General features: G+C 33.4%; 1 protein-coding gene across 1 annotated transcript; it reads right to left on the bottom strand.

The window, feature by feature from the left end:
• Positions 1–7492: 7492 nt before the first annotated feature.
• Positions 7493–24825, bottom strand: LOC133200848 (multiple epidermal growth factor-like domains protein 10). Its single transcript, XM_061336664.1, has 8 exons — positions 24750–24825; positions 24244–24492; positions 23004–23141; positions 22711–22851; positions 14329–14469; positions 12033–12173; positions 11447–11590; positions 7493–7566 (listed from the first exon to the last, which is right to left on the bottom strand). Exons 1-8 carry the CDS (start codon positions 24823–24825, stop codon positions 7493–7495), a joined length of 1104 nt encoding a protein of 367 aa, XP_061192648.1.
• Positions 24826–25650: the final 825 nt, after the last annotated feature.

The raw sequence follows: 25650 nt of genomic DNA, 5'->3' as shown, positions 1-25650 counted from the left end.
GTCATGATTTGTACAAACTTGAATCTACACTACCTGAGGATGCTTCAGTATTATCAGAATTAATTTAACTATTTATGGCCTTGCTATTCTTAAAAAAAAATGATTTTTAAGATATTTCCTATATACCCCTATGTATAACTTTGATCCACTGTTGTGGCCTCACTACCTGCTTCTGTATTAAAGGGGCCTAGACACAGTTGCATTGTTTACATTTTATATTTCTATGTTGATTAAAAAAATGAACTTCAGTTTAATGAATTGAACTTACATGAATTTTCTCAGAACTCACTGACAATGACATTCTTTTTTTTTATTATTCATTCAACCATCTGTGTTCTTAAACAGGGCACGAGCTCTGTTGCTAATATTTACATTTTACCGGGTGTGTTCAATTTGGTTACTAGGCACACATCACTGAGCACGGACTGACAATACTGATGAGTTGTGTTTGTTTTTTTTTTCTTACATTTCTACTCTTAATTATCTAGATTAGAGATTTAAAATTTTTCATGAATACAAGATAAAATTCTTACTTTTCTTCGTGAAAGTGCAAGGATATGTATCAATCAAACGCATCCCGAAATTCGTAGTTTTAATAATTTCCAGATAAAATAAGTCTCTAAACACACTTTAATTATATTTTGGCGTGAAATGCTCTAGCAACATATAAGTGATGATATAATACTGATAATTTTAGAAAATATCAACTTAAAATCTATGTCTAAGCCCCTTTAATATTACTAATCATGGCTTTACTGTTCTTGAGAATGAGATTTTTAAAGATATTTCCTTTATGCTCCTGTGTATAACTTTGATCCCCTATTAATTAAAACAAACTATGAAGTGAAGCTTTCACATAGGTTTTAACTTTTCTGAATCGGTGGTGTTTGAGAAGAGAAGGTGTTTGAGAAGATTTTTGAAAGCTAACATTTAATTTTCACTAATTCTTAACCCTTGAAAAAGGATGTGGCCCTTCATTTGAACAAATCTGAATCCCTTTCATCCAAAGATACTTTGTGGCAAATTTGTTTGAAATTGGTCCAGTGGTTCTGGAGAAGATGAAAATTGAAAAGACGACGGCGGGCAAGTATTTTGATTAGAAAAGCTCACTTGACCCTTCGGCTCAGGTGAGCCAAAAAGTGGTTGGGACTTCTAACTCACATCGAAACATTCATGGTAATCGAGATATCGAAGTTCGAGAGAATGAAGTTCGAGATAGAAGTGTCCTAATTCTTTCAAGTTTTGTTGCTATCGAAGCAACAAGATGTGCTTGTGAAACACTGATGCCCCCGTATGGCAGCTTATGGCGAAGGTTAAAGTTTCTCAAATGCTAGTCAAACTCCAGGTCAAGAGATCAAAAATTTTGGTACCTAAAGAAAGGACTTGTCCCGAGGAATATACCTATGAAATTTGAAAGCCCTAGCTTTAACTGTTGAAAAGTTATGGCGAAGGTTAAAGTTTTTTAAAAGTAAGTAAAACTTCAAGGTCAAGGTCAAATGGGGCCCCAAGGGAAGGTCTTGTCAAAAGTGTTATACATGTTCGTGAAATGGGAAAGCCCTAGAACCAAACGTTCACATGTTATGACCAAGGTTAAAGTTTTTTAAAAGTAGGTCAAACTCCAAGGTCAAGGTCAATGCCAAAATTGTTAGTATTCAAAGGAAAGTCTTGTCCCAAGGAATGCACATGTGAAGTATGAAAGCGGTAGCACCAAATGTTTAAAAGGTATGGCAAAGATTAAAGTTTTTTGAAAGTAGGTCAAACTCCTAGGTCAAGGTCAAAGGGTCAGAGTGGTTGGTATCCAAAAGAAGGTCTTGTCACAAGAAATACAGATGTGAAGTTGAAAGCCCTAGCAACAACCATTCAAAATTTATGGCTAAGGTTAAAGTTTTTCAAAAGTAGGTCAAACGCCTAGGTCAAGGTCAAAGGGTCAAAGTGGTTGGTATCCAAAGGAAGGTCTTGTCACAAGGAATACATATGTGAAATATGAAAGTCATAGCTCCAACCAATCAAAAGTTATGGGCAAGGTTAAAGTTTTTGCGGACAAACAGACAAACAGACGGACGGACAGGGCAAAAACTATATACCCCAGAATCTTAAATACGGGGGAATAAAAATGCAAGAGTAAGGTTTTGAAAGTTATTCACGTATTTTTTTTTAAGCAGCTTTAAAAACATCGTTAACTATATAATCATGTGCATTAGTTTAGTATACATGTGTACCAGATTTTGTTGAAATCTGACCAAAATTGTAGGAGTGTGCCGTTTTAAAGGAACTCCACACATAATTCTAATTTATTAATGCTTTTACATCTTTTAGTGAAGTTATAATGTTCTAGTTTATCATTTCGAAGTATACCTGTGTTCCAAGTCTTTCTGAAATCAGCACAAATCTGTGAGAGGAATAGCTTTTCGAAAAAATTTAACAGATATTAATTTCTACTTTTAGTAAGCATGGAAACACCATTCAACGAAAATGATATAATACAGAATTATGTTTCTTAGTTTGGTCTACTTCAACAAAAGTGTCGTCGGAGAAGAATTTTGAAAGAATTTCACATAAATTTCTATGTTTAGTAATTATGACAACATCGTTCCTCGAAATCAAAAACCCATTTATAAAAAAAAATGGTTGTCTAATTGTGTATCAAGCATTATTGAAATCGGACCAAAGCTTTCGAAAGAATAGCGTTTGAAAGAATTTCACAGGTTGATTAATTTTTGCTACAGTAACCTTGACAACACTGTATGTCGAAATAAAAAATCGAGATATAGAATTATGTATCTTAGTGTGATCTACTACTTCTGAACAAAGTTTGATTGAAAATCGTATCAGAACTGTAGGAGGAATAGCGTTTTCAAAGAATTTCACTTAAATTTTAGTAACCAAGGCAACACCACTTGGAATTTCTTTTTTTCTGTTACTAACCATGGTAACACCGTTCGTCAAAACAAGAAAAAAAGATGCATAAAATTATATATCTTAGTGTGCTATACTTCTGTACAAACTACAATGTTTTATTTAAATCGGAGATGTATCATTTTAAAAAATTGTTAACTGACAAACAGATAGATGGACATTTACACAGAAGGCATCTGATCAGAGACCTAGAAAGAGGTACCTATAGACAAATACATGTACAAACACGGATGAAAATATGGCCTTCTCTCAATTGAATGGATTTATTTAAGAACTAGTATGTTTTATTAAAATATATATTTATAACATATACAGGACCCTTGGTATCAGGTGTCAACCTTTCAGAATCTTCTATTTGTGTGACCAAATTATAAAATTTATATGTACAGATTCAGAACACTTTGTCATTATTTTCATGTTGTATTTTCTCAAATTTTGCCTGTCAATACGTATGTATTGCATTAAGGTAGTCTGATCCTCAGGTTCTGAAAATCAGCAGTAAATAATTAAAAATGCAAACAAAGTTGTCTCAGAATTCACAAAAGTAATGTCTACTATCCAAAGTATTTCTTCAAAGTTTATCATTATAGTTAAACATATTATGTAGGAAAAATTAGTAAATCTTAAAAATATTATCAAGAAACACATAAAGAGCACAAGCTATGCTTTTTCTGATTGAAAAATTGATCAGCATATACATTTGTAATAAAAAAAACTATAGGTATACTAGTATATTCAGGCATTTGGAGAAAATTACATTTTGTATACTATATTTTAGTTCTATTTACTTCAATTGTTAGGTCTATATAATAGTGAAATAAGTCTTGTGCTATCTTGCAAGACATCACAGATCACTTCTAATTTCTTATCATGCTAATAAGTTTCAATATGAAACTTTTTAAAATTAAATAATAATTTTCAGATCATCGTTCCTGGCTGAGGAGCGGATATCCATAAGAAAAAGAATTGTGAAAACTGATTTTCTGAGGTGCCTAGGAGGAGTACGCATCCCTTGTCGACCGGTCACATCCGCCATGAGTCCTCTGTATTAATTAGTTAAACGGAGTAATCCGTGGTAATACTGGTATCATGAAATATGGAGATAACGAACAGTGTTCAAGCTCAAAGTCCATTTAAACAATACAAATCGGGAGCAGAGCAAAAACGGACCTCCAAAAACATCAGAGCTGAGATCAGGTGCCATGGAGGAGTGACCATCCCCTTTCGACCGGTCACACCCGCCGTGTGCTCCTTGTCATGATCGGGAAAAAAACCCGGAAAAATCCGTAGACAAATCTAATGATAGATTGTATTTGCTGATAAGGTCATTGTATCGACCATAGAACTTGCGAAATGATGATTTTAAACGAGACTGTTGATATCCTTGTTTCATCAACTTGTTTGTCAATAGCTTGCCTCGTTTTATAAATTGTTTATAGCTTTTGCGTATCGAATCAACTGGGAGACAAAACCCCCATATGCATGCTATAATGGTATATTGCTACATAAGTAAGGGAAGTTGACGATTGGAGAAATGTATAAAATGTATAAATGTATAAATACAATGTCCTAACAGTCATAATACGACCCAACAATAGGTTGTATTTGCAACAAGGTCATTATGAAGACCATAGAATTTGCGAAATGCTCACTTTAAACAAGATATTTGAAATCCCTGTAACATCAACTTATTTGTCAGGAGTCTGCCTCGGTTTAAAGATTGATCATACTCAGAGAACATGTTCTTGTACCAAATCAGCTGGGAGATATAAAAACCATATGCAGGTGATAGTGGAGTATTACTATATACATAAATAGGGAAAATGGCGATGGAGAAGCTGAAGTCATCCTGTTTGTCGTATAATATAGATTATACTTTCTCTCAGATAAACAGGACCCAAAGATTAGACTTCCAATTATCCAATAATAATTCTCCTTTGGCAGGTTTGGTCTAAAACTGACCAAGTTCTCACAAAAAATGATAAAGCAGTAATCAAGTAACCATCAATTCATTTCTGAAAAGAGGGAGGGGGAGGGGGGTTGACACTTGGAGATACACACCTTGGTGAAAAGTGCAGTAAACTGATTTGCATAAAGCTGTCTTTTGGCTTTAATTGATGTTTCTAAAATTGAGCACTGTGAAACATAAGGAGTTTGTCTTTATCGACTCACTGATTTTTTCGATCCGACATTGATCGTAAATCAAATATACATGTGCCTCTTTTGATTCATTTTACCCTACGTCAATAAGCATGCAATAAGGTCTTAACTTAGGTCGCGGGTTTGCTGACGTCGTTAAAACTGGGTACGCAATTTATATGATTTGGGCGACTTTCTTGTGCACATTTGATTATGACGTCACAATAAAAAAGAAATCTGCGATGATTTATGTTTTATTAAATTCTTCAGTATATCATTATTTAGCTATAACTTTTCTTGGAATTGGTAGTTTAGTGTTATATTATTTAAGAAACAACTTATCACAAATAATGAAGGCTTTTTACGATTTGTATAGTCGATACAATACTTAGATATAACTTTTGTTGGAATTGGTAATTTAGTAAAGAAGGCTTATTACTATTCGAATGATCGACACTTAAAGTATTAAAAAACGTTTAATTATTTGTTATCAATCACATCTTCTCGGGCCTTTCCTGCAAGCTTGGAAAAACAAGTGGTTGAGAAAGCCTGAGAAATTGCAATTGATTTATTTTCACTTGGTGTCGCGAAACGATATGGACACAAGGTTCAACTTACCTTTTTTCCTTTGATCGTATTTCAATTAACAGTTTGTTTTATTAATAAAGAAGCCATTATTTAAAAAAAATTGCAAATACACCTGTTACATCAAAAGATTAATCTTTATTTTTAAAAAGAATATTTTTTAAATATATAGATCTACAAGTTTATCATAAATTAAATACTGCTAAGGTACGATGAAACATAAAGACAATTTTTTAGCGACACTGACCTCCTGTTAGGGGACAACTACTTGATTCTGAGGGAGAGGGGTGGCACATTTTACGGAGTCAGATTGTTTATTTTCATGTCGGTAAAGGACAGATTATTTATTTCCAAAAAAAAAAAAAAAAAAAAACAAGGACAGATTATTTATTTCCAAAACCAAAAAAAAAAAAAAAAAAAAAAAAAAAAAAAAAAAAAAAAAAAAAACCCAAGGACAAATTATTTATTTCTTCTTCACTGAACAAAGCCTGACAAGCAAAAAAATGAATAAATAAATAAAATTAAAGGGGGTTGGGGGGGGGTGCTAGAACTAGTCATGGACAGATTATTTATTTTCTTGCCCAGTCTACATGGTCTAGGGCAGATTATTTATTTCAAAAATTTTCGAGACAGATTATTTATTTTCAAAATCTGCAAGCCCCCACCCACACCCCACCCCCGAATGAAATTATCGTCCCCTAAGCAACAGCTTGAAATGCTGTTACCTACAAATTTTATTCACTACTTTGCTTTCTATGTCCAACAAGTAGAATTAATGTTCTAAAAAAACTGGCTGTTGATTACGTCAGATAAAATTAATTTCCTAATTCTTGTCCCATTTTCCCCTCTGAAAATGTGGTATGTAAAAATAAATATTTTGTTTAAATATATACTGAAAATATTTGTATTTAGCCGGGACGATATTTGGCAGAAATTCGTAGATTTGAGCGCCTTGCTGAATGGTCTTAATAAAAACATTTTATATACTTGGATTACTTGAATTAGAGGAGACCGTTTTCCGCCAACATGCTGGAAAAGGAAAATACACACCCAAATGTAAGGATACGTCTAATCTACGGAAAAAAGCAAAATAAAACAAACAGAAAAGAAACGGTAAGAAAACAACACATAAAGAAAGTAAATTGGAAGAGAGAAACTAAAGGATTGATTGTTGTTTTACGTCCCTTGCAAGAATTTTCACTAATATAAGACGTACAAAAACATAATCTCAAGAGAAACATGTCTAATAATCATTTCATTGATATTGAATTATTATGATGCGATTCACGAGTCACTTGAAAGCAGATAGACGCGAATTTCTTTCTTTTTTTAAAAAAAATTATTTTATCTTATTTTTCTGCACTGAATACCGGATAGAATTCACGACGTCAAGCATGACGTCGCGATATTTAATGACGTCGTTTTAAAAATGTTATATTTTACGATATAAATCCACATTTAAATTACGCGAAAACTAACCCGAAGACATATTAATTTTTTCACATTGATTTATTTCAAATCAATTCTTTTTTAAAATACCAAAGGGAAAACAACGTCGTCTGCACCAATTAAAAATAATTGATATTTTTTTAAACAAAATCTTGCCTCAAAATGAGCCGAAAACGACGTTTTTCTTATATAATTCAATAGAATAACGTCGAAAATGTTACGACAACAATGGCATGTTTGAGATTTAATTATACAAAAATGATGCAGACGAATTTTGTAAAATTTTCAGAGAATATAAAACGAAGGTAGAGGATTCATATAACTAATTTTCAAGGTACGTTTTCGGACACTTTTAAATGGCCTGCAAACCCGCGACCTACGTTAAGCACACTCGCACTAAATTTTACTCGGTTCCTTTGACCTTTTCGAGTGGACTATTTGAAGAAGCTAAAGCAAGTCCATACTTGGATTCTTCAACTGCAGAATGTAAGATAGTGTTTATGATTATAAATGTTGCCCAGTACAGACTCTTTAAGCCACCACGTATATTGGAAGATAATGATTCTGATTAACCCGCCAGTTCCTCAAAGTTAAATTTGCCAACCAAGGAATAGATGCAGTGAACATTAGTAACATTCTCATTCATAAAAAAGTTCAGTCTTGCATTCCTCCATATTTCAAGCTGAAGACTACACCCTGCATTTCCTACAGATATTCCCAAACTGTTCCTTCCAAACTTTTCAATTATAAACAAACTTTACATAAGGTAATATGCGAACCATCTATCCTTCCATTTTCACTAAATCGGAGGTGATGAAAGAATTACAAAGACTATATGAACAATTTGTTATGGTTCCAGCCTACAAGGTTGTAACAATTTCCTCTTTGTTTGCAAGGCTCATTATTATAACTGTATTTTAGAAGAACTTGGTTTTAATTCTACGTCTGGAAATCCAACTTATACTTACATTTTACTCTCCACCCACCTATACTAGATCCCTAAACTTCATAAAATCCTTACAGAGATACATTGCCGGGTCCAACAAATGTACTACCAAGCCCCTATCTTTACTCCTCCAAAAATATTATCTGTTGAAAAGGAGATGACTAGGTACTGCATTACAACATATTCTAGAAGTTGTGTAAATCAGATGTGGATTCTCAAAAACTCCAAAGAACTTTTAGAAAATTTAAAATCGCCAAATTTTTCAAAGTCAGTAACATCAAAACGTACGACTTTTCTATACTTTATACAACCATTCCTCGCGATAAATTAAAAACTAGTTTTTTTGATATCATAGACAACTGCTTACTGCTTCTTCAATAAAATATGAACTCGAAAATTTTGATTGGTCATCAACAAAATTACTTTGTTAAAAATCACCCTGATTCTACACACAAGTACTCTGAAGTTGATATTAAAAGGATTCTGGAGTTCCTCATTGAGAAGATGTATGTAGTCTACAGAGACCAGACACTCCAACAAACTGTTGGAATTCCGAGGGACACTATTTTTGCCTCTTTATTAGCCAACCTTTTTATATTCCTATGAAGCAGAATTTATTTAAAACTTCTACTTGAGAAGGAAACACTTGCTGTAACCACTACTGTTACATATTTGGATGTTTTACTAACTACAGACAATAAAGGCCAACTAACAACTACATTGTATGACAAACGAGATGACTTCAGCTTCTCCATCGTCAGCTTTCCTTATTTATGTAGCAATATTCCACTATTACCTGCATATGGTGTTTACTTCTCCCAACTTATTCGATACTCAAGAGCATGTTCTGAGTACGATCGATTTTTAAACTAAGGCAAAATACTGACATATAAGTTGATGTTACAGGAATTTCAACAACCTCGTTTAAAATCAGGATTTCGTAAATTCTATGGTCATTATAATGACCTTCTTAGCAAATATTACCTAACATTGGATCGTATTTTTTGATGTCTTGTTTCATACCAATTGCTAGACGTTTGTTTTGATACTAAATTTGACCACGAGATATTCCGTCTACCTGATCAATATATAGGGCCCACGGCGGGTGTGACGGTCGACAGAGGATGCTTACTCCTCCTAGGTACCTGATCCCACATCTGGAATTTCCGGGGGTCCGTATAAATGCTCTGTTCACAGATTTGTATTGTTTGTAGATTTTAATTTGGAGTCGATAACTGTTTGTTATCTTCACCCTTTTCATTGATGTTAAAGAAATTTCAACATCCTCGTAAAAGTCAGCATTTCTTAAATTTTACGGTCGTTATAATGACTTTTTTTTTTTTAGCAAATATAACCTACCATTGGATCGTATTTTTACTGACTTATGAAAAAGGTGATGATAATGAACACCGATTTATCTCCAAAAAATTAATACGAGTTTTGAAATGAAAATTTAAAGAAAATGAGGTTTTTGAAATAATGAATAATCCAGGACATATTTTATTATGTTGATTTTTATTTTTTGATTAAAGTCTAGAAGTTTTAAATCCAACAGGACTTGTTTTAAGTTTAATTTCTCAATCTATCGCTGATAATTCAAAAATTTAAGGATATTCTAACGTCTGATGCAAGGTACATTTTCCCAGACCCATTCTTTTAATGCCGATTTGCTCTCTTTTTCTTATCATCAAGATATTTATTCCTTTATAAAACGTTTTATTACCTTTGAATTATCCTAATCTTCAATTTTACTTCACAAGAATAGCCATAGTATTAAGTTTGAAGCTCTTATTATTCTTTGAAATAAGAGGATGACCTATCCGTGGTGAAATCACCCTAAGTAATAAACAATATTGGAAAAATTATAGCCCCCTAGAGATCGCGTGAATTGAAGAAAGAAATAAATATATAATTAAAGAAGAAAGGATGTTTCAGAATGTATAATGAAAATAATTCTAAATACATGTCATGTATATTACTCAAATTTTACTTTGAATGAGTGAGTTGCAAAGCTCTTTATTAAGTTGACTAATATAGATTATGTATGCAAATTATAATTTTTTTATATAAAATAGTTATTTTCTAAAGACATCCACATTGAAAAAAAATATTCCTGGAATGGGTAAAAATGTTGTTTCATGGTTCCATTGCACATTATTTGTCATAAACAAATAGTATTACGAATTAAACAGTACGAATTAAGGCGTGAATGATAACTGGTGTTTTATCCTGTATCAAAAAGTCTAAGAATTAATTGTTAAATTCTGATATGATATGATATTTATCTCTTGATAATTTTGACGATCCTCTCCTGGTCTGTTTTTCATTTCTGTTCCAGTACAATGTGCCTTTCTTCTTCCATTTATTTTCCAACAGGCCATCATGCGATGTCTATAAGGACAACAATTTAAAACAAGCAATGATGATAATACAATGTAATAAGTTCCTAAAGACGTTTTTGAGATCATATCATTTGCAGTCCAGATGCGTAGCGAATAAAGAACAAGGTACAGTTTCAATACAAATCTGGCACTGTATTTTTCTAAAATATGGAAGTGATGTAAAAAATTAAAACAAATCGCTTATTTATCTATGAAATTTCATGCAGTAAGAACATACAAATCTTTTTTCTTGAATGGCTTCCTGAACTTGTGCATTTTTCCGTATTTTCTTAAAGAGTTGCAGAAGACACTAATTTTCAGCGGAATTTTCTTTCATATAATAAAAAGCACATGCATCGCCTACAAAGAATTTGAGAAATGTGATTTTACAAAGAATTTTACACAACATATCTGAAAACTAAAGTGGGTGACGGCTGTGGCCACTGTTTTCTTAAGGGAAAAACCCATGAAATGGGTCATTTTGAGGCTTTTTCTATTTATTAGTTAGAAATGTACCAAATTAATGACGTCATATTTCCAGAATGGTCCCACTTCATGTCACATTTTTTCATGATTTATCACATTCATATACTCAACTCATATTTAAGCCAATTTCATAACTTTTTGAAAATATTAAGTTTTAATGGCACAATAAAGCCAAAACCGTACCCTATTCTTTGAATTCTTCAATTTTTTTATGTGACAATAGTGTCAGAGACTTTTAAAAGTATCTCTCAATCTAAGTTTTAATATATGATATGATAATCACCTTAATGATGAGAAACAAATAAAGAATCCTATGATGTTTAATAAAGTAGAGATACTGATGACAGTTATTACGGCTGGGGAGGAAACATCAAGTCCACAGTCCACCTCCTTATGCGATACAAGGGCTTGATTTAAAGAAAGAAAATACATTGCCACTGAAGATAATACATAACGTAATGGAGAAGTATTAAACAAAAGGATTAAAAATGTGAATAGTTTTATCTTAAAATCGGAAAAAAATTAAATAAGCAGCCTTTTTTACCCTGGTGATCACAGATCAGCCCGCTGTAGGGCCTCTGACAACCTCCATCACACGTTCCCTCAAATCTGTTACAGGTTTTATTGTTAACACATTTATCACTACACTGGAAACCACAATCGACTCCAAAGAACCCATCTGGACACTCTTTCAGAATAAAGGTACAACATATTTAACTGAGTGAGGTAAGAACACAAGATTAAATGCAAGAAAATTTTATTTCATTTTTTAGGCATAGAACACAATCTTTTTTCCCTTAAAAGGAAGATATTTTTAAAAATGCTCACTATTTCCACGTCTCTTATCATTTCGATACCTGTATTACATGTTGGAGGTTCCATCCATCCAGAGGCACACGAACAAAAACCATCAATATGGTTACAACTTTCAAGGCATCTTTGAGAACATGTTTCCTGACATTTCATTCCATAGAACCCAGCCGAACAAACTTAAATAAGAACATGCAGATCCTAATTAAAAATCAAATTATTTATCATTATTGCATTTTCCCCCACGATTAATAATTGCTAATTACTGAACGTAAAAAAATCAGCATTGCAAAGAAAGAAAATGGTCAACTTTTACATACTATTAAAGCACTGTGTGTCTCTATACCCGGCTGCACAACCGTGGTTACAGACTCCATCGACATGATGACAGCTCTGATTGTGGAGACAGTGACCACTACAGTTGTCTCTACAACGCATCCCAAAATAACCAGGTAGACATGCTATTGTAAGGGGAGAAACACATCGTTAAATATTTACATTTCCAAATATTTTTCCTTAAGATTCTTTGCAAATTAGAAGATAGTTCATTTTCTAATGAACTACCATGGATGAGCATGAATATCTCCATTGTTACGTCATAATACCGTACTTGACGTTAAAACTATAGTGCAAACTGTTTTGATTTAAAAATGACAATTGAATGGCGTAATTTGTGGTAACTCATCAGAAAATAATTTAAATATAAGAAATGAATTCAATTTTTGAAAATCATGAGGTACATGAACTACAACGCTTCACGCCGGCATATTTATCATGAAGCGCTAACGCGCTTCATGAAATATGCCGGCGTTAAGCGTCGTAGTTCATGTCCTCATGAATCTTCAAAATTTAAATTCATTTCTTAAATGTTTCCATTTTATTCAGCTGATATCTGAGAAGGTTATTTCAAGAGTACTGTACAACAATATATTCGAGAAGTGGTGTAAATCAGATGTGGATACTTAAAAATTCCAAGGAACTTTTGGAAAATTTGAAATCACAAGATTTTACCAAAATCAACAGCTTAAAAACTTACGACTTTTCTACTTTATACACAACCATTCCCCACGATAAATTAAAGTCCAGGCTTTTTGATATCATTGACAGCTGCCTTTTCAATAAAAATGGAACTCGTAAATATACTTACCTTGTCACTGGTCATTTGCAAAATTATTTTGTTAAAAAACATTCTGATTGTACACACAAGTACTCTGAAGCTGACATTAAAAACATGCTTGAGTTTCTGATTGACAACATCTATGTGGTTTTTGGAGACCAGGTCTTCCAACAACCTATTGGAATTCCCATGGGTACCAATTGCCCCCTGTTATGAGCAGACCTTTTTCTGTATTCATATGAAGCAGAATTTGTCCAAAATCTTGTACGTGAAAAGAAGAAAACACTTGCTTTGGCCTTCAACTCGACATTTAGATATATCGACGATGTATTGTCAATTAACAATGGCTATTTCCATTCTTATGTCGATACGATATATCCTGATGAGTTTGAGATAAAAGATACCACAGAATCTGACACATCTGTTTCATATTTGGATCTTTAGAGCCCCGCCCTAACAACAGAACCCCTGACCCAGGGGCCATGAAATTCACAATTTTGGAAGAGGCATCCTTCCTCATCATAACTATGTACATAGTTCATCGGCATAATACTCAGGAGCAGAGGAGAAGACTTTTTAAGTAACAATGCATTTTTACAATATATATTCAACAGAACCCCACCCATGAATTTCACAATTTTGTAGAGGGCTCAGTGTTTATTACAATCATGCCAACAGTTTGGCTACTTAATTTCAAGGATTAAAGAGGAAGATTTTTAAAGAATCATTTATTTTTATGGTTTTAGCCTTAATTACTCTTAAAAGAAATGCATTTTCTGTTAGTTGTATATTAAATTTGTTGAGGCTTCCCAGTAGAACGATTTATTCTACTTTCACTTTGCGGTTGCAATGCACTATATTTCGTAGTGGAGTAAACAGGTTTGATAGTTTTGAATAAGCAGGTGGCCTTAGGCCCTAGTTGATCGTATATCCTTCTGCTACTTTTACACTAGGACGATATATGGAAACTCTTCAGCGATATAAATACATGTATTTAGCTTAATAATTCATTAAAAGATAATAATTGGCCGTTTCAGAGCACACATTAGGATCTCTAAGAAGGGAACGGCAACCAACATATCCTCAACCCCTCCCTTCCCACATTAAACAACTCCTTTCTTCCTGGAATGTTTGATTCCTTTAGAAAATGAGATTGAAAGGAGATACTACTCATCACGAATAAGGTATTTTAAGTTACAGTGTATGTTATTCTGCATGCCATCATCTCTTGTGTTGATTGTATACCGGTAAATCATGTTAGCACCCCTAACACCATACTTTTAATCACTATTAATGTTTTCTTATCTAATATCAATTCCGTATCCCGTACGTAGTGCAGGTTTAAATAAGTAAATAAACAAGTTCAAAGTAAGCCGTTGACTGTAAAAGTCAGCATTTCTCGTAAGAGTCCAATGTTAATCCAGACTGGGTTAAAGGGGTACAGACACATTTTTGAAAAGGGAGTTTAAATCAGCAGATTACATAAATAAGCATTACACCTGTGTCACAGAGGTCCCCTGTATAACCAGGATCACACCCATTATCACAGTTTCCGGTCACTCTGTTACACGAGGTACCATTGAAGCAGTGTCCACTACAGGTGTTCTCACAGTTAGGTCCGTAAGTACCCGGATCACAATCTGAAAGATAGGACGTAATCTTTTTTTTAAAACAAATATTGATTTCTCATAAGAGAAATGTTAATCACACACGTATGATAAGTTAATATTGATTATCATATTTAAGATTATAATACAAATCAATAAATATAACTTGAAGATATAACGAATAGTAAACATACCACGGAGTCCGTCACATCTGTTTCATATTTGGATGTTTAACTGACTATAGACCATAAGGGCCAACTAGCAACGAAACTGCATGACGAACAAGATGACTTATTTATGTAGTAATATTCCTCTATTACCTGCATATAGTGTTTTTGTCTCCCAACTTATTCGATACTCAAAAGCAGGCTCTGAGTAAATTATATTGTCGTTATAATAACCTTGTTAGCAATTAAATATAACCTATCATTGGGTCGTATTTTGACTGACATATTTCTTATTCATTCTTAGGCCTTCATTTTCATGCTGAGCTGGATTACGGAAAATTCCGTTTACCCGCAGCTGATCAATATATATGGCTCACGGTAGATGTGACAAGTCTACGGGGGGATACTTACTCCTCCTAGGCACCTGATCCTATCTGGAATTTACAGGGGTCTGTGGTCTATGCACTGTTCACAGATTGTACTGTTTGCATTCTTTTTTAGATCGATCACTGTTCATTATCTTCACCTTTTTCATTTTCACTCAAAAGACTAATTGAACAATACGCATTGTAATCAGAGCAAAAAATGGACCTCTGAAAACAGAGGTAGGATAATTAAGCTGCCATGAAGGAGTGAGCATCTCCTGTTGACCGATCACACCCGCCGTCGGGTGCGCCTTGTCATGATCGGGTAAACGGAAAAAATCGTAGACATTTCAGTTGAAAATAACGGCATTACAATATGCATGGAAGATTAGTAACATTCGACCTAACGATAGATTGTATTTGCAAAGAACATCATTGTAACGACCATAGAATTTTCGAAAAGTATACTTTAAGTGAAATGGTAGTTATCTTTCTATCATCAATTTTATTTGTTACTGGTCTGCATCTTTTTAGAATTTGTTTTTACGTAGAACATGCTCTTGCTTATCGAATCAACTGGGAGTAATAAACCCCAATTGACATAATCAGTCTTACAAGCAAAGACTTTGTTGTTACCTGCTTTGTAAGCAGGGACCAGTACATATTGATCATGTACTCTAATTCTTTACTCACTTTTGAATAACGATCGACAGAAGGATAGCTAGCTTTCATATGCCTTAACTGTTTATCATTTATCACGAGATTTCAACATCAACCACAATTTCAACATTTAATCCATTCTGACAAAGTGTCAAGGTCTTCTACCTTATTACAATTAATGATGTTTCTAAACTTTAACTAGATGCTGTCATAAGACAGTAATACCCGCACTAAGATGTTTGCCTCTAAATGTGCTATCCTTCAAATTCTGGCAACCAGGGAAGAAGCACACATTTAAACTAAGCATAAAATGCTCAGGTGAACATCAGGCTCGGATCCAGGATTTTTTTTCCAGGAATTGTCTAGAAAATTCTTGACAAAAAACAAACAAACAAACAAAAAAACAACAAACAAAACAAAAAAACAAAAAAAAAAACAACAACAAACAAACAAAACAAAACAAAACAAAACAAAAAACAACAACAAACAAACAAAACTAAAATCCATTTCCAAAAGTGAAAAAAAACTTATTTCGTGGGGTTGATGGTGGGGTCCACGTTTTTTTTTTTTTTTTGGGGGGGGGGGTCCATAGTCATTTTTTTATTTGCTTCAGTATATCCTTTTTAAATAACTCTGCAAATTTTCTAGGGGGTCCAGACCCCCCCCCCCCCAGATCCACGCATTAACATTCTGCCCATATGGGCCTCTTGTGTAAATATTTCATTACCAGTCTGATATTACATAATTTAATAATGTAAATTCTATTAAAGAGAGAATATTTTTAAGATGTGCATAAAAAGGGGGTCGGTTAATTTTTGGCCCATAATTTGAGCGTGTTGAATTAATTGTCAAAACAACTAATATTATTATTTTAGTGCATAGCTTTTTTGGTGAAAAAATTAGATGCCAAATTGACTTGTGAAATTTTTTATCTGCAGCATTTGGGTAGGAACACCCCTTTCCAAACCTACACCCGATCAACTTTGTCAAAAATCAACCCCCACCCACGATTGACCTGCTTTCCTGTCATATTTGAATAGATAACACAAACTTATGTAAAAATAAAACATTCTATGTGATGATATAAATTTTACAATGTACACCTTTTGGAAATTTTCTAGACCCGTACATGGCGTTGGTATTACGCCACACTGCGTTATCATTATTGGATTGCACAAGGTGTATGTACATCATTATTACCAGTAGGAATATTCAAAGTGTGCGTTTTAAATGGATTTAATTTATTCTATGAAGTTAGCAGTACCTATAACAGGTGGTAAGTACATTATGAATATATTATTTTAAAAGTTTAGTATAGAATGGAGTAAAATAATCAGAAAAGACAATGGTTAAGGGGCTTATAGTTTGAAAAGTTAAAGGTCATTGGAATGCCACTTGCAAATTATACATTGAAGGCAATCCTTTGGGTCATTCCGACTATTTGGAACCAGAAACAAGAAAATAACTTTCATTAAAGCAAAAGCTTTAAGTAATCTTTCTATTATTATACATTTAAATAGGATATATGGGGTCATGACCCCCAGGACGTCATTCCCAACCCCTAAAACTTCAAATGATCATATATCTTGAAAATGGTCGAAAACCTCTCCCCTTAACCATATATAATATTGTCCCTTGAGTCATTATGCATTAAATGGTATAAAGGTTATAACCCCCCTTGAACTCATCCTCACCCTGGAACTGGAATATATGGAGATAATGAACGGTATTCAAGCTCAAAAGTCCATTAAACATTACAATATAGATGCAGAGCAAACACAGACCTCCAAAACATCAGAGGTGGGATCAGGTGCCATGGAGGAGTTAGCATCCCCTGCCGACCGGTCACACCCGCCGTGTGCTCCTTGTCATGATCGGGAAATAACGGAAAAATCTGTCGACAATTCAGTGTGTAAATAATGGCCTAACAATTAGTATGAAAAACGTCAGTCAGCATTTGACTCAATGATAAATTGTATTTGCTGACAAGGTCATTATACCGACCATAGAACTTACGAAATGATGACTTTAAACGAGACTGCTGATATTCTTGTTTCATCAACTTGTCTGTCAATAATTTACCTCGTTTTAGAAATCGTACATACGTCAATGATCACAATATGACCTGCGTCAAAAGTGTGTCAGTGATAATCTGCTTGACATTTTATTCATGACCCCCTAGGGTCAATCCGCCCTCCTAGAATTAGAAAATTAAACTTTGTGTACGTGTGTATTTTTGTATTATTCACAATTTGTTTTATATCGAAACGAGTTATAAATAATTTACATATATAAAGGGGGATGCGAAGGGGGAAAAGGAGAAGGAGTAATGCCTGCATGGTCTTAAATGTTGAAAACTCCTAAAATTTGTAAATTTTAACCCGACCGTTTCCCACTTGTCATCATTATTTACTGATCTCCTCATAACATACACCTTTCTTAAATCAATAGATCATTGACTTTTTGGTCATGCATGTATGCCTAGCTCTCCCTTGAATCAGGAATGGTTATATAAATATTTTAAGAATGATTATGAATTAAAACATGTCTTGTACAATCTCTTAAAATTGATTAAGCTCTGTAGTTGAATTAACTATACTGGTATAGCTTGATTTTGCTATTAAAAACACTGATTTAGCTATTTAATCATACTTTTTTTAATGTACATTTTTATCAACATGGATAAACGTTGCACTATGTTGACATGGGTATAGATTTAAAATTTCAGCTTTGAATTTTCTGAAAACAATGCATAATAAAGAATTCCTTTTCAAGTGTTGTGTCTCCTGAGCATTTGATATCACAAGCTTATAAATGCATGGGCTATATACCTGGGGTAATTTCTCTAACATCTACTAGGGCCAAAGTAGAATGGGTGTTTATTCCTATTGCGTGATTCATTAACTGCAAGTTTTAATAACCATGTTAATGCAAATAATTGACATGTGTTTTAGATTGACTTTCGAGTATTGTGTGCATAGTATTTATTTAATCAACAGAAAAAGAATAATAATAATACTGAAAATAAAAAAAAATCAATAAAAACAAATATATAAAAACAAATAATAAATTATGAAAATAATTGACGTACCACGGGTAAAATTTGCCAGTGTCGCTAAATTAAGTACTGGTTAGAGTTGGTACTAAGTCCGTTGTATCTTTCAATATTCTAAAAAAAAAAAAAAAAACCGCCAAAATATGGCTGAAATATTGCGGACTCGGCGTAAAACAATAACAATCAATCAATCTAAAAAAAAAAACGGTGGACCATCTCGACAATGTTGCACGTCTTGTGGATGAATCGCAATTCGAATCCTACGGAGGAATGGATGTTGACTTTTTCTGAAGTTCCGTTTTTTGCATTATCTGTATTGTCTTTATGATATGTGTTTATTGATTTCAAGTATTATAGCTACCACGATTTATTATTCTCCGCTTTACCTAATCTCGAATTTTGTGTTTTATATGTATAATCAATAAGAAATGAGAATAAACATGTATACATATGTGTAACAAACAATATAAGTCGAATTTTAAATAGGAAAATAGTATATTTCTGACATGAAGGAATCACATCAAGGCACATTACATAAATTGTATTTTAGAGGAACTAGAATTTAATTCTATAAGTGGTAATCCAACTTATACCCATAGCTCCCTTTCTAAGGAGGAAATTCTTCAAAATCTTACGTCAGTTTTTAATATTTTTAATATTCCCAACAACCGAATTGAATTACCATATCTATATTGAATTCCAAAACTTCATAAAAATCGTTACAAACAAAGATACATAGCGGGTTCCATTAAATGTTCTACCAAGCCTCCTTCTTTACTCCTCACTAAGATATTAACAGTAGTGAAGGAGAAACTTCAAGAGTACTGTGCAACAATATATTCGAGAAGTGGTGTAAATCAGATGTGGATACTAAAAAATTCCAAGGAACTTTTGGAACATTTGAAATCACAAAATTTTACCAAAATCAATAACATAAAAACTCACGACTTTTCAACTTTATATACCACTATTCCCCACGATAAATTAAAGAACAGACTTTCTGGCATCGTTGACAGCTGCTATTTTAAGAAGGGAACTCGTAAATTTACTTACCTTGTCATTGGTCATTTGCAAAATCACTTTGTTAAAAAACAATCTGATTGAACACACGAGTACTCTGAAGTTGACATTAAAAAGATGCTCGAGTTTCTGATTGACAATATCTATGTGGTTTTTAGAGACCTGGTCTTCCAACAATCTATTGTGATTCCCATGGGTACCAATTGCACCCCATTATTAGCAGACCTATTTTTGTATTCATATGAAGCAGAATTTGTTCAAAATTTTATAAGTGAAAAGAAGAAAACACTTGCTGTGGCCTTCAACTCGACGACGTATTGTCAATTAACAATGCTTATTTCCATTCTTATGTTGACACGATATATCCCGGTGAGCTTGAGATAAAAGATACCACAGAATCTGACACATCTGTTTCATATTTGGATATTTTATTAGAAAAAGACGTGAATGGTAACCTAACAACAAAGCTTTATGATAAACGTGATGACTTTAACTTTTCAATCGTCAACTTCCCTTACCTATGCAGCAATATATCCTTATCACCTGCATACGGGGTTTATATCTCTCAGTTGATTCGATACGCCAGAGCATGCTCTACGTATGACCAATTTTTAAAACGAGGTAAGTTATTAACAAACAAGTTGATGAAGCAGGAATATCAGCAGTCTCGTTTAAAGTCATCATTTCGTAAGTTCTATGGTCGATACAACGACCTTGTCAGCAAATACAATCTATCATTAAGTCAGATGCTGACTAATTTTTTTCATATTAATTGTTAGGCTATATTTACACACTGAATTGTCGACAGATTTTTTCCGTTAGTTCCCGATCATGACAAGGAGCACACGGCGGGTGTGACCGGTCGGCAGGGGATGCTCACATCTCCATGGCACCTGATCCCATCTTTGATGCCTTAGAGGTCCGTGTTTTCTCTGCTCTTATTTTGTAATGTTTAATGGACTTTTGACCTCGAATACTGTTCGGTATCTCCACATCTTTCATCAAATCACATCAAACTGAGTAAATGATATAAGTAAAATTCAAACTTTATAGCTGAAATATATTTATTTGAATATCAGGGAAAATTATGTACAGGGTGTGCATAGGTAAATAGGTAATAGTGTATTTAATGAAATATTGAGAGAGAGAGAGAGAGAGAGAGAGAGAGAGATCGAGATCGAGAGATCAATAAGAAAATAGTAACTCGAGCTCCTTGAAGGAGTTTAAATGAGTAGTTGTTTTATGTTCCATGCAGGCAGTCTGATGATTTGATAAGCATTACACTTGTAAAAAGCTTGTCATCTCCATCTCAGCCATGGCCCAAATAAATAGAATTAATAATAATTTTAAATGAAATTCTTAAAATATATATTTAGATGAATTGATTTCTAATTTACAGACAATGTACATTTTATATATATATATCAAAAGTCCATAGATCCACTGTGGTCGGTATTGCAGTATAATTAAAATAATTAAAATGAAAACACGAAGAAATTAACACAGTAAAGCATTAGCGCTTTCATTTACAATCTTCAGATGCTTTACAAACAAGTCTCCGAACTGTCACATAGTAACGTCTATTATGACGTCATAATCAGCGGAACGTAATAAAGTCACTATGACGTTATTCTCCCAGGAGTTATTACGGGAAAATCAAACAATGCTATTAAGCTTTGGTTTTAAAGTAGTTATAAAGTGTTTCTCTTTTTCTTTCCTTTGGATGTGGTTTCCAAATAGCATCTTATAAAAGGGAAAAGCCGTAATATATATATATATATATATATATATATATATATATATATATATATATATATATATATATATATATATATATATATATATATATATATATATATATATATATATATATATATATTTGTAACATAGAAAGAAGATATTTTCACATGTTGCACTGCACCAAAATTTTGACCTTGACCCCTTTTTTCATTCAAATTGAGAAAAACACCTCCAAACCATAACTTAATAACACATTCACATTAAAACTTCAATTTTGGAATATGGAGATATGATATTGAGAAAGAGGGCATGCCAACATTTTTTTTTACCTTTTGCATGCCCAAAGTGCGCGCCGTTCCCTGGCATTCTAGGAGACCCTACGGCGTTCAGTGGAGATCTCGCCGCGTTGTCTCGGCGCTGTAGGAACTCGACTGCGCTCACTTCGGCGTTTTGCATTTTTATGGACGCCGTGCGATCGCCGTGAGGACGCAGTTCCGGTGTGACAGGGGTTTTATCGGATTGTGTATCATTTTGTTGACACTCCATTGATATTAAAGAGGGAAGACCATTAACATCACCTCTCTTGTAACGTATGCAAGAACCACAGTATATCAAAAATCGTTCTTTCCAGGTGGGACCAGACCTTGAAACTTCTTATCATTTTAAACTTTTTATGCTATATCATTAGACACTTTCAAGCGCCATCAGTCCATCAGCACCCGCTCATAGAGGACCTGAATTTAAAACTTTTAAACTTACCGTAAATAACTATATTTATAATTAAAGCTGTCCTGGCACCACACGATAGAAAATACACTATAAGTGGTGAAGTATTCTAGTGGAAGAAGAAGGTTTTATCTTTATCAAGATTTAGAGACGACCCCTTGAAAACACTTCAAGGTAGGATGTTTTTTTTTGTCTGAATGGCTGACAAATGCCTTTTTGTTCGTTTTTTTCCCACAGTATAATAATCGTCTTTAGAATATCAAGATGGCTCATTTTTTAACTAAAAATCACTAAATTGTTTTTCTCAAAGTACTTGTATTTTTTGATGTTATTTTACATTTTTACACCTTGTGAAATTTGCTCATTGACAAAAGGATTTTTACAATCAAAAGCTCCCAATTCTTAGCAATATTGAACTATTGAAGCTAAAGACTGTTTCAAAAGTAGTTCCGACCAGAAGTTTTGATAATAAGGTTTTACCCGTTTAATAAAGGCAATATCAACCACATCCACCACGTGTATGTATAAATATATATCTTACATTTGTCGCAGTGATAATCTTTCCATCCCGAAGTACATCCTCTGTCACATCTACCTGTCACGTGATTACAGATGTCGCTGTATCTGCAGTTTTCAGAGCAGCTTAATTTGCACTCAAGTCCATACCATCCGGAAGGACAAGCTGATTGTTTAAATATTTTAAAATAATGAAAGTGAAAAGATTTGAAGGCATGTTAATCAAATAATGTTGATACATTTATTTCCCATTTTCTAAACCATTAGTGTATTATTCTATAATTGAGCTTAATATATAATTTTTAGAATTCCACCAACCTTGATTACACTTCGATCCTGACCATCCTTCTGTACATCCAAGACAATAGCCATTAACAATGTCGCATCTCCGGCCTTGACAGTTGATCGGACAGTTAATATTACAGCTATATCCATATACCCCTGTTTGATAACAACCTACAATCACAACAAATGATTATAATGGCCGGACACTTACTACTGAAGCACCTTATCTAAAGTCCCCAATTAACGTTGAATCAAACTAATATGACAAATTCCTCCCGTATGGAGAGAAAAGGATGGCACACTTAGTATGATTCTGAGCAGAGAAAAATAGGAGCAAAATTAAGTAATAGTATGTTCTCTTGAAAGTAGAATCACGTTAGCAAAGTAATGATAAGACGAAAAATCATAGGATATAGGACAATTTGTGTGTTTTGATTTTCTTTTTACCACGTTTTACACCGTTTTACAGATGAATCATTGTTTATAGTATCCTAACTGATTATGACTCCATCATTATCACATAAAATTTAAACCATTGTGACATCAGAACTTTGGAATACCAAAAAAGAGGCCCATAACATTTCTCTGAGTAACTATGTCCCCACTGTTCTTCACCAGCAGATTTTCACCTTTATATTCCTATGTATAACTTAGGTTACATATTGTTGCCCCACGCTACCCTAAGGGTCATAATTTGAATAAACTTGAATCTACACTATTAAGGGTGCTTCCATATTATATATGACTAATCACGGCTTTGTCTTTCTTGAGAAGATTTTTTAAGAAAATTTTTAATATGAATAACAGTGTAAAACTTTGATCGCCCATAGTGGCCCCACCCCAGCCCTGTGGGTCATGATTTGAAAACTTGAATCCATACTACTTTAGGAAGCGTTCATATAAGTTTCATATTTTCTGGTCCATTTGGTTCATGAGAAGAAAATTTTAAAAATGATCCAACCCAGTTTTTCTCTATTTCTTAATTATCTTCCCTTGGAAGAGGCTGTGGCCCTTCATTTTTATAAACTTGAATCCCCTTTACCTAAGAATACTCTGTCCAAAATTTTGTTGAAATTGGTCCAGAGGTTCCAAAAGAGAATATGAAAATTTGAAAAAGTTTATGACAACAACAATGACGACAACAACGAAAGACAACGGACAAATTTCGATCAGAAAAGTTCAATTGAGTCTTCCGCTCGGATGAGCTAAAATTATTTCAAAGTTGATATCGACGGGATGTACAGAGAAATATGTAATAAAAGAGCTAATATACCTCGCACAACTACGTCACATAACTCTGTTAAAGCAGGGTTTTCATATCTTGACGAAGAATAAGATTTCTGTCCAAGTCGTTCGTTGTAAAAGATGACGAAACGTCCATATTTAATGCACCTTGTACCGAAATTCAAGTCCGGTAACCCTAGTGTTGGCAAATCTTCGTAACATAGGTATCCGTCTTCTTTTCGAGATGTATTTGAAATATACATAGAAAATCCCGCCAGGTGTCTCTGTTGCCTCGTCACTGAAAATCATTAGATGACAAAATGAACGGGATATTCATTTTATATCGATTTGATATTAATTATGTTGAGTTTATTACTGGTCTGAGCATCAAATTCTAAGGAGGAAAATATCAAATTTAATTGCTTTGATATTGTTAAAAAGAATGCATTATATTGCATTGCATCATAAACCTCTAATTATCAAATAAATTTCATACAAGATGGAACAGCATACAAAAACATGCAAAGGTAGTCGTGTTTGAAATGGAATACTTGCGATATAAATTTCCATGTTTATCTTTATAATCCTTGAATTGCATTCTGACATCATACACGCTGCGGATACCACCCATGTCAACGTACCACCAAACCTTGTCGTAGGAATTATTCCAACCAATGTACCTGGTCCTTGTGCATGAACTGTTGTTACCATCCACTGCGTTAGAAGCTATATACGTAGTAGAAATACAGTTTTGTTTGCTGAAGCATGGCCATGTTGTGCTTTGTACTGCTGATCGACCGTACGATAAGTTATCTAGGAAGTTATCAGTGCTTCATTATAACGATATGTTATTAAGATACTAGGAAAATTGGTAAACATTTTACTTGTAACTTATGTCTTGAATCTGAAACAATTTTGATGTGATGCACACATGTGTGCATCACTTTTAAGGAAATGGGACAAGATCAACAAAAATAATAGAAAAGCATAGTAAAATGTAAGTTTTTTTTTTTTTTTTTTTTTTTTTTTTTTAATAATTCTACAATTTACTTAATATACTTTAAAGTATGGTATCGTTTTATCAATATAGTTATTTCAGTTTTGCCGCCCAAGAAACTCTTATATCAATAAACACATTTTTTTTCATATATTGTTTCAGATCTCTTACCTGAGAGAGATTTTTCCAGATTTCCAGAATAAAGTTAAGTCTTGCATGATTTTGAATTCAGAGAAGAAAGAGTCTAATTGACGACCTGTACCTCTATATGATTTTAAAAATCATTTTTAAACATATGTCAATTGTATTTAATGACTGTTCTAAGATGGCTCTCGATAACGTTTTATACAAGAACTCCCATCAGATGAATATGTTTCTTTGGAGTATTTTGACGGGTATAAAAGACATTACAACTAGAGCAAAGCTCGTTGCAAAGCAATGAGTAGGTCTTCCGTTGGA

Source organism: Saccostrea echinata, unplaced genomic scaffold, assembly GCF_033153115.1.
Source record: "Saccostrea echinata isolate AGI-Se365-2 ecotype Australia unplaced genomic scaffold, CSIRO_AGI_Sech_v1 ptg000041l, whole genome shotgun sequence".
In the NCBI taxonomy this organism is placed as follows: domain Eukaryota; kingdom Metazoa; phylum Mollusca; class Bivalvia; order Ostreida; family Ostreidae; genus Saccostrea; species Saccostrea echinata.
The sequence above is the reverse complement of the archived record's forward strand: the minus strand, read 5'-3'. Positions and strand labels throughout refer to the sequence as shown.